The following is a 10,816-nucleotide window of genomic DNA, read 5'->3' on the forward strand; positions in this document are numbered from 1 at the left end:
CCCACAAAAGCCAAAAAAAAAACCACCCCAAAACACAAACAGGAGACAAAACGATTCAAACCCAGCCCATGCGCATTTTAGGTCACAGTTGAAATTACCTTGCTCTTGTACTTCTGGTGCCCCAACCGGAACTTCACGTAAGGATCACTTAGTCCATTTGCATCCATCGCCTTGAGTTCACGACCTTCTATTAGAGTTACACTAACTATTCCTCTCCACAGCTGAGATTTTCTGTGCAGGTCTGAGAGACGTAAGCTCTGGGTCTGAAGTTTTGGGGAAGTAAAACCACAGATTTAGTTAATGCAATTCCAAAAATTTCCTCTGCATTTTCATGTTCAATTTCATACAACTATGAGTGTAAACCAGACGTCTTAAGACATTTTTGAGTTATTTGACAGTCCATACGTAAACTTCATTACAGAGAATTTCTTGGAGAGAAACAGAACAGTGACAAATACGCAGGTAATGTCATATGCTGCTTGTGCAGAAGCAAGCAGAACAAATGCTACTTGAGGAAATGTTTGGAGAAAAAAAAGTGTTTTTTCCTACTTAACTTCTGTTGATAGAACTAACCACATTACAAGCAAACGTTAGAAAGTCTCTTCTGTCAGTAGCATATGAGTAAACGAACTTGAACAAACGCTAAAATAAACACAAAGAACAGTGAGAAAATGAAACTTCCATTAAAATAATAGAAACCCACCATGAGAAGCATGGACCAAGGAAAAATAAGTCAATAAACTCCCGTGCAAATGACAACTATCTCGGTCTCTAAAACAATGCGGCATTCTCAGAAACACCATGGAAAACTGAATTAAATACCAGAACATCTGTTCAACAGTTTCAAAACGACACATTGCAGAGCCTCTGATTGGAACTGAGTGGAAACTTGTGGTCTGTGAACACTCAGTTGCCGTCTTTGAGGGTTAAAAGGCAATTCACACACACCCACACAAACCAGACAGCCACAGCCTTTGTCAATGAACTTCACTGGGGACAGGAGAACAGGGAGATGATAAATCTGAGTGATTTAAGATGAGGTCCAGCTTGCTCCGAGATAGAAGGTACTGCCAGGTGGCTCCAGAACTGCGACACCACCTCTGCATGCCTGGCGCAGGCACACGTGTCTCGGGTGCACCTGAGCAGAACGGCTGCCAAAGCCCCTCTCTTCTGAACTTGTATTCATTCAAGGTTACCTTACCTCAAATCACAACACTCGATACATAACAACATTTAAACTCACAAATTATTCTTTCTAGGAATCAAAAAAGGCAAGTCTACAGACATACTCAGCTGTAAATACATAAAATACATGCCTTTTCTTTATTGTGCAATGTAGTTGAGCAACAAAGGCATTAAGGGCTGCTGCTCATCACGTGCACACCTCCAGTACCTCTGTTAGAGGTTTTCCATGCAAATTTAGTTTGAGCTTTTCAGAGGGCAAACCCAGCTGGATGTTTACAGCTATGTGAGCGCCCAAGGCAGGAGTTCTACTCTATTACCAGGGAAGATTATAGAAACCACACTGGATTATAGCCTGCACTCACCAGACCACAGAGAGAACCAAGGACTGAGGCCACTGGGGCTGGAGCAAATCTGAGTAACATGCTATTAGCAATATTTCAGATATCATGTTGGCATGTATTTGTGTTTTCTAATGGCTATTCATTCCAATCAATGTGGTCACTCCCAAAGTACTTCACCATATTTATTAAAAACTTCTCTTTTTGAAGCGAAGAAGTTGACTGGGGAGAAACTTCTCACAACTTACTGTTTCTCTTAAGGCAAAAATGGAACTGTGACTTAAATGAGAGGCAAAATAACATTTAACTTAACCTGTGAAATTAAACAGCCAATGGGACAATACAAAGCAGAAACTGTACAAAAATTAGGGCACAAGTAGGAACTCAGTTGCGAGAAGATACGTAGTTTACAAGATGGGATCATTATTATCTTCATACATGTTTCTCAACACAAATACCCCTTTCGCAGGGGATATACAGTCAACGCTGCCTAAGCCTTGTCTTGTAAAGAAGTGGTAGATTTGTCTTCCTGGAGTGCCATGCAGAGCGCAGTGGCATGCTGACCAACAGCAAAGCTGCAGAGGCTACATCTCAATCCGCTGGAAGAAACGCAGCCAGCTGCTAAAAATAAAGTGGTGTGGGCTGGTTGTGGCTATTTCTTCCTCAAGGCAAGGAATTCGGAGTGTGCCAGTGCTCTTTTCTCCCTGTCTTATGGAACAGTAAAAGGGAGACATATTGAAGGAGTTGGGGTACAGGTAGCTGGAGGTAAAGATATCAAGATCTAGACATGAAAGGCACAGGCAACATGGTCCTCACCAGCAAGAATAACTTCCAGCTGGCATTTATCTTATTTCCAAGACAGATTGAACATCATCTAAACAGACATTTGAAATACACTTTCCTTCCACTCAAAGTCACCCTTATCCTCAGAAATTACAGAGACTGACTGACATAAACTCTGATTTCGTATAGTGTTTCTTGTAGGAAGTAAAATAAATAAATATGAACGTGTAGATTCCAAGTCAAATTTGACAAAAAGCTAATAGATTAAAAAAATGTGAAAATAGACTGAGTTCACATTTTAGAGTTTTTAGGTGAGGTTCTTGGGGAAGCTCACCTAAACTTCTTTAGCTGAGAAATTTACACTGCCCTACACCCTGTGTGTTTTCAGCATGACTGCCACATTAATCTGGTTTAGGACGTCTGCTCTAACAAACTTGAGATTGTCACTGTAGTAGCAATCTTGCAATGACACTACAATATTTGTAATACAAGCTGATACTTTTGCAGCATTTCATTTATTTTTGCTGTTTGCTAAGTACAGCAATTATCCATTCTGCTTAAGTGCACTTAACAAGTAGAATGGACACTACGACAAAGGTTGTGACTCTGTTAAGCGCTCACTATGAGTTGGATTTTCTGGAAAAAGGTGGAAATATATATGCAAGTCAACAGTGTGCTGACACGAGTTGGCAGAGAGGCTGTGTCAGTACAGTCCTAGCCTTCACCTTGTCTTCCCCCCAGAAACCCCGCTCCGAAAGGGAAAGGGTCTCCTGCTGATCCTGTTATGGCCCAGGATGACCAGTGTCACCACTGTCCTAACACAGATGTGAATGTAACACACAGGACGTTGGCCACTGAGACTTGATGGAAACTCCCTCTGCCTTTGGAATGGGGGCGTGAACCCAGAAAAACCGACACCAAAATGTCACTCTGCTGTTTAGACTGTTAACCGTATCAGCTGTTATCATCCACACACAAGTAATGCAAATATCAGCCTCACCAAATATTTGCATAATTTTTATAACCAGGTGTCTAACAGACAGATGTATCTATTCTGACATCTTTTACTTCTATTCCATTATTTAGTAGCTTTCCATCAAGCACTATTTAAAGCTGATAAACTGACATCTAGAACCTCACGGCTTACAAAAGCAAGTATTTGCTCAATCTTAAAAGATTCTTCTTAAAAACCCCAAACCCAACCATTTTAGTTTCTATTCTGAAATGCCACAGAGTTTTGGTTGAAAGATTCCAGATGAAAGATTGAACTCATTGCCAATTCCTTCAATTAAGAAATACCATACAACTCTGTTCCTGCTTGTCTCTGCAATCCTTACACCATGATTTGCTATTTCTAGTTTTATTCTCTAAACAAGACACATCTCATTCCAGCGGGAAAGCATTTGTTTCAATTTTAAAAACAGCAAAAGACGCTGATGTATTTTTACTCTTAGTTATTACATAACCTGTTGCAAGCCAGATTCATTTATCTTCACTTCTGTGAAGAATGTACCAGTGGTTGCAATTGATCAAAGTCATCATGCAACAGCTCGTCACATGTGAATAGTATAAATTAAGAGTATTATTACATTTTAGTGCATTCTAGTATTCCCAGTTCTAAACTTATCATTGATAATGCAAAACAGAAGAAAAGGTATAAAGAAGAGAAGGTGACATCTTTTCCTCCAGATTTTACTGGAATACTGTGGCTTGAGAGGGTATAGCAGGTCATTATTAAATAACTTTTCCCCTACTATGTTTGGCTAAAGATGCCAAACCACTTGTCCCTGTTTGTCCTTAAATTAAAGCACTCAACAGTTTTATCCGATGTTTTGTTAATGTGCCATTAATGTAGCCAGTTTAATGTGATTACTGATCCTGTTTCAACCCAATTTAACGGCAATTCTCTCACAGATGTGAAAAGGGGAAAAGTAGACCTATATTCAGATGAAAATAATTTTCTGTGAAATGAGTATTTCTGACAGAGCGCTCTCTGAATATCTTTTGGCTAAAATGTAGTTTCTTAATTAAAATATCTTTGCTTAAATAGTTATAGTTACATACAAAAACCTGAGCTCATTTTCTTTCTTTGTATGCAGATTGTGTATAGAGGCAGTGACTATATTAATTAGTTCTCCAGGTGTGTAGGATTTATTGAAATATACTATTCTTATGGGACAGAACCTCACTCATCCTCTAGCTAAGCTGGTCAAAAATTTTTCCAATACACAGGAAATACTGTTCAGAGATAATCAAACCTCTATGTGGGAACATGCCTATTTCATCAGGATTTTTTAAAAAACCAGAGGAATATAAACAGCTTGGTCAGCCGGTATTACAGCTTTTGGTTACCCATCCTCCCTAAGATTATCTACATGATTACGAACTCATCAGTACACTGTCTAGTGAACACAGGAGCTACACAAGGTTACTACCCAAGTTCACAAGTAGGGAGGACAACAGTTTAATTACACTGACACCTTCTCATCTTCAGTTTGGAAGACCTAAGTTAATACTGAAAGAGAGTTTGGCCACTGTTAATAGTCTTTGTGAATTAAATAAGCAGAAAAGGAAGACATGTTGACAACTGATCAAATCAAACTGAATTTCCAAATGTTTTCCACCTTGACAGCTTAGGACTAGATGACTCTGGTGCTGCACCTTCCTCACAATCACTGTGTTAAAAATGGACATTTTTCTTACTTGATTAACACACTATGTGCCCTAAATACATTACCAGAACTTTTCAGCAGGCACCAGACCCGTCATCTTAGACGGTGTACTTTGTCCTACAAAGACAAAACTGCTTATGAAGGTTCTCAGATGAAAGTAAAATACATTTATCTTCACATTTATTTTCTCTGGGAATGGCCAGTAAATCCACATCATGTGAAGTCCCTCTGTTACAGCAGAAGTGGGGGGGACATATCTCTAATTGCTGGTACAGTCACAGTCCTTACAAAGAGGTTTCCTTCATGCTTGACAACTGCCAGTGAGTGGACAGCCTGCAATGGTTGCTGGCAAACCAGTCTGACCACACAGCTTCCTGTGACCTGGTCCTGGGTCTGTCCGGGTCAGAGTTCACTTTCCTCAGAGATGTGCTTTGCATCTGTGGCAAAATCAGCATTGATAACACAGCCATGCTTTGACTACTGCCTGTCAGTGCTTGCACAGCACCAAGACTTAGTGCTGGCTGGGGTAAACCCTCCAGATTTTTTAATTTCTCCCACCTTCTCTCTATTCATTTGGACCTATTCTCTGCTCAAAGTAAAACTTCATTCCAAATACCACTGGTTTGTTTCCTCTTACATACTCCTAATAGTTAGTATTTGAGCATCCCTAAGTTTTCTTCTGTATTAAGTATATATACACTTACATATATTTCAAAGGATTATTTTTTTCAAAATCACTCTAAAATGTGTACATAAATAATACCCGAATCGCGGCGATAAACCACATCCGTCTGTGTTGTGAGAAGAGACAAGCTTAATTTGCACCATGAGAGATACTGTCAGACATTAGGGGAAAAAAACCAGCCTTTAGTGGAAATGATAGGTAAGCACTAGAACCAGCTCTCCAGGGAATTTGTAGAATACTCACCACCGCAGGTTTTTAAAAACAGATTAAAGAAACACCTGTCATACACAGTTTAGCTGTCAGTGTTGCTACTTTAGAACAGGAAGACAACTTTTCAGGCTGTTAATCCTACTTTCTGTCTTTTTCACAACTACCATGCACACAGGTAGATTTTTAAATATACCAGACACCTGAAATCCTGGGAAGCGAGGTTTGGTCTGTGCACCAACAGTACCTGCCTTGCCATCAGCCTCATCTTTCACAGACTGCTGTTAACTTCCAAAGTTCCTTCTCTCCTATTTGTTTGCCTCTGTCTCTCACTCAGCACAACAGGGACAAAACTTTCAGATCACGTTATGTGTGCATTGCCCTGTAAGCAAACAGCACCGCCTGAAGCCAGTATCCCTTATCCTTTTCTGAATTAGCCTCCTGTAAACATGCAGCACATCGTACAGCAGCAGAGGGAACAGGTGATTTTTCATGAAACATTTACTGGTATCTTCAGATCCTAAACAGAAAAGCCTGCCTGCTCTAAATAAAATGAAACGTTCTTTAAATGACAGCATCCAAAAAAGGATTCTCCCTAAGTTAATGCAAACAAGTAACTGTAAAATGCAGGTGGAATTATCTGACAATTAAAAAAAAAAAAAAGCAAGCTGTGCTTATTTAAAAATTGAAATATTTACTCTTCTGGGGGAGTACCACCTACAAAGGGAACACTTACCAGATGGAGGAAACAACCATAAAATACCTGACACTTCAGAAAGGAAGCAATTTTTTTCAAGTTTAATTTATGTTTTAATTAAAAATTTAAAATTAATTAATTGTTTTAAAAGGCGTGCAAGCTCTTCTCCTTCCCCATTTCCTGCTATAATAAAGGAAAAGTTTTGATTTTGGCTAGAAAATACATTTTCTCTAACATATGTATCAGCTCTACATTAGAACTACGGCTTCATCAATGCCAAGTTTAGCACTTATGTTTTTGATTTCAAACTTAGAATCACAGAATGGTTTAGGTTGGAAGGGACCTTAAAGACCATCTAGTTCCAACCCCCCTGCCATGGGCAGGGACACCTTCCACTAGACCAGGTTGCTCAAAGCCACATCCAGCCTGACCTTGAAGACATCCAGGGATGAGGCATCCACAGCTTCTCTGGGCAACCTGTCCCAGTGCCTCACCACCCTCTCCATGAAGAACTTCTTCCTGATATCTAATCTAAACCTCCCCACTTTCAATTTAAACCCGTTACCCCTTGTCCTGTCACTACAGGCCCTTGTAAAAAGTCCCCCCCCAGCTTCCTTGTAGGCCCCCTACAGGTGCTAAAACACCGTATCACATTAAAAGGCGCAAAAAGCAGTTAGATTTCATCTTTTAAAAACTGTTGTTAGGAAAGGAACAGCACACATCATGAAATTTTATCATAAGAAGCTAAGAGAAGACCAAGAAGGAAGTATGTCGTGAAAGAGAACATCATCTTTTACAAGAAAATATAGTGCTTTTAACAGTATATTCCTCCCTCTGTCAGCAGCTTCAGGCCTAACAATGGTTAAGAAAATTTTAAGATTTTTTTTACAATTATTTTTGACAGCACTGCCCTGAATACTGTAAAAATGATGAGAAGGAACAGAGCAATATGTGCATTTCTAACTCAATTTTATGCTGCCAACATTTTAATAGGCTCCCTTCCTATACCCTTTCCTCAGCTATTGATTAAGCCTCTGTGCCGCAGAGAATTAGTAAATAAGAAGTCAGAATTGATTTTTTCCTCGTGTTTTCATAACTGGAGGAAAAAGGAGAAAACAAGTCTTCCCACTTCATCTGTGCGGCCTTGTGCTGGAAGCAGCAGTGTTTTATTTCTCAACACAGGGGCAGCTTGCACATCAAGGGTTCTGTAACGGAAATGGCTTCAGCAATTAGGGCTATTCATCTCACTGTCAGAGGTGGTGTTGACCATTAGTAATGAATTACCTCTCCGGGCAAGCTTCGGCTTTTTCATCCTCCTTTTTTATCTACACTGCAACAACTGTTTTATCGAATTAGGCCTGGTATCCAGAGGGTTTACGAAGCAAAACAGAAGCAGCGAGGTTGTCTCCCTCAACCCAAAGGAGGGCCATCAGGAAAGTGGATACAACTGGCTTTTTGGGCTGCCAGTGCACACAGCTGGCTCATGTCCAGCTTTTCATCCACCAGTACCCCCCAAGTCCTTCTCATCAGGGCTGCTCTCGATCCATTCTCCACCCAGCCTGTCCTTGTGCTTGGGATTGCCCCGACCCAGGTGCCGGACCTTGCACTTGGCCTTGTTGAACTCCATGAGGTTGGCAGTGGCCCACCTCTCCAGCCTGTCCAGGTCCCTCTGGATGGCATCCCTTCCCTCCAGCGTGTCGACCACGTCACACAGCTTGGTGTCGTCAGCAAACTTGCTGAGGGTGCACTCAATCCCACTGGTCTATGTCACTGATGAAGACTTCGCGCAGTCTTGTTCCCAGTATGGATACCTGAGGGACAGCACTCGTCACCAATCTCTATCCAGACGTTGAGCCATTGGCCACTGCCCTCTGGATGCAACCATCCAGCCAATTCTTCATCCATCAAACAGTCCACCCATCAAATCCATATCCCTCCAACTGAGAGAGAAGGGTGTTCTGGGAGACCATGTCACAAGCTTTTCGGAAGTCCAGATAGACAACACCCCTGTCTCTTCCCTTGTCCACTGATGCAGTCATCCCATCATCGGGGCCACTTGGTTGGTCAGGAAGGAATTACCCTTGGTGAAGCCATGATGGCTGTCCTCAATCACCTCCTTGTCCTCCGCGTGCCTTAGCAGAGCTCTAGGAGGGTCTGTTCCATGGTCTTCTCAGGCACAGATGGGAGGCTGACAGGTCAGTAGCTCCCAGGCTCCTCCTTCATACCTTTTTTACCAATTTGCCAGTCTTGAGCCAGTCCTGCTTGTCACTTGTCTGCGAACCCACAGACTTTCCAACAAACTGTAGTCTAAACCACAGGAAGTGAGGCACAGGCACACTGGAGTTATTGAGCAAACACCTGGATCACAAAAAGGTGCATGAAATATCGAATAATCCACTTCCACCCTTACTTGGAGTGTAACAGATCTTAGCAGACACAGTTGTAGAAATGCAGCTGCTTCCTTTCCTAGACCATGCAGCATACAGCCCACCTGCAAAGTGATAATCACTGCCCACTAGTCTGCTTTAGTGCAGCATCAAGCTTATGGTGGATGAAATAAAACAATCAATTAGAAAGCAAATGCAAATTGTAACTTCCCAGTAGAAGGTGGATTTTAAATAAACAGCTTTTTTTTTTTTTTCCTAACTTGCCCACTGTGGGTCCCTTGTTGCTGAAGACAGGAAGCTTAACTTTCCTTTTCACAGAACAAGGACATAAATGCTCTGACTTCAGAACAGTTTGAATTTCATTTTTGCTAAATTCAGTGAAAGATGAATATTCCCTCTGACCTAGACAGCACAGGGAGTGATGTAGCTCCCATAAATTTTGATCAAGAGCATATCTGCAATAAAACAAACTTTACAGGGTAAAGTAAAACAAAAAAAAGGAACAAAAGCAAAATACCAGCATCAGAATTAAAAAAGCAAAAGTGGTGTTCCTTTTTTGCAGTGGCACACTAATGGGTTTGAAAACACTGGTTTACACACAAAATAGATACAAAACACAGCTGTATTGACCTAGGTATTTAATGAGATATAACTTCATCTCTAGGGTGTGTAGAGGAGCAGTATTTGAAGTAGAAACTCAGAATTTGGTCAGTCATTGTTTGCAAATACATGAATACAATAATACTGTATTAGAGAGGATTAGTTACTATTCTTATCACAGCTGCTACACAGGCCCAAGGAACTATGCGCTTGCAATGAAGTTCATGAAGACAAGCAATGCCAGTTGTCTGCACTGTTGTGTAGCCGTTGCACTTCCACCTATGTATGTTACAGAAGAGGTAGGTTTCAAGTATATACATTTTAAAATAAGTAAAATAACTTCTCAAAATCAAGTTAATTTACTCACAGTGCCATTGCAAAGACTCTGAAGATCTAAAAAAAGTAATTGTAGGATATTTTGTAATGATATATCTCAAAAAAAATTTAACATTCTGCTTTTTCTCAGCTCTGAGGAGTGTGAGACAAATACTCCCTGAAGAAGTATCTCAAATAGGGCACTTTGTCTATTATCTAACCACATTAAGCACCTCTTTTCTAGTAATTTTTTTTTAAATCTGCAAATGGTGTCTCATTTAATAGTGATTATCCTGCATGCAAGAGTACAGCACTCTTTTTGAAGGAACTCTGTAAATAAAAGGCGTTTCTTAATTTGTTTTCCTGACAGCTGACAAACGATCTGGAGTGCTAGAATGGCCACACAAAGCAAACGAGCTCCTGTGGTTTAACTAGGTTGGACTAGACGATCTTACAGGTCTTTTCCAACCTTAGTGATTCTGTGTGTATATAAATCACACAGACAACAGTGCAGGTAATGTACTGTACATGCATTATATCTTTAGGCAAAATTATTACTGCAGCTGAGATAGATGTAGAAAAATACAATATTTAAATTCACACATTTGCTATTTCCCAAATCTGATATGCCCCTTTGCAAAAACATAAAGTACTGAATGAAATGTTATTGAACATAACAAAGGAGAACGCAGATAAATAATTCACTGCAACAGCTCCCAAGAATTCTCAACTATCATGCTGTGCCATTGATTCAGGATTACTGAAGCTCAGTTGTGTCAGTTTGAAATCTGAAGTATGGAAAAGTTCTTAATACCCTAGTTTTAGAAACCATCATCCAACACGTTGAGCACATCAGGGATTAACACATCACTTGCATGATACAAAACAGCTGTGCCCTTTGCCATCCTCACAGCCCTTGAGTAACCCCCTCACGCGTTCAAGCATCT

General features: G+C 40.5%; 1 protein-coding gene across 1 annotated transcript in view; it reads right to left on the reverse strand.

Annotated features, from left to right (window-relative positions):
- The window catches only part of MCTP1 (multiple C2 domains, transmembrane 1), a gene marked incomplete at both ends in the record, with an annotated part of 110,065 nt that overhangs the window by 90,386 nt on the left and 8,863 nt on the right, over positions 1 to 10,816 (reverse strand). Inside the window, one exon of the mRNA XM_010149822.1 lies at positions 99 to 263. Coding sequence (XP_010148124.1) covers positions 99 to 263 — 165 coding nt within the window. The remainder of the gene's footprint in view (positions 1 to 98; positions 264 to 10,816) is intronic.

This window comes from Eurypyga helias, unplaced genomic scaffold (genome assembly GCF_000690775.1).
Source record: "Eurypyga helias isolate BGI_N326 unplaced genomic scaffold, ASM69077v1 scaffold17224, whole genome shotgun sequence".
In the NCBI taxonomy this organism is placed as follows: domain Eukaryota; kingdom Metazoa; phylum Chordata; class Aves; order Eurypygiformes; family Eurypygidae; genus Eurypyga; species Eurypyga helias.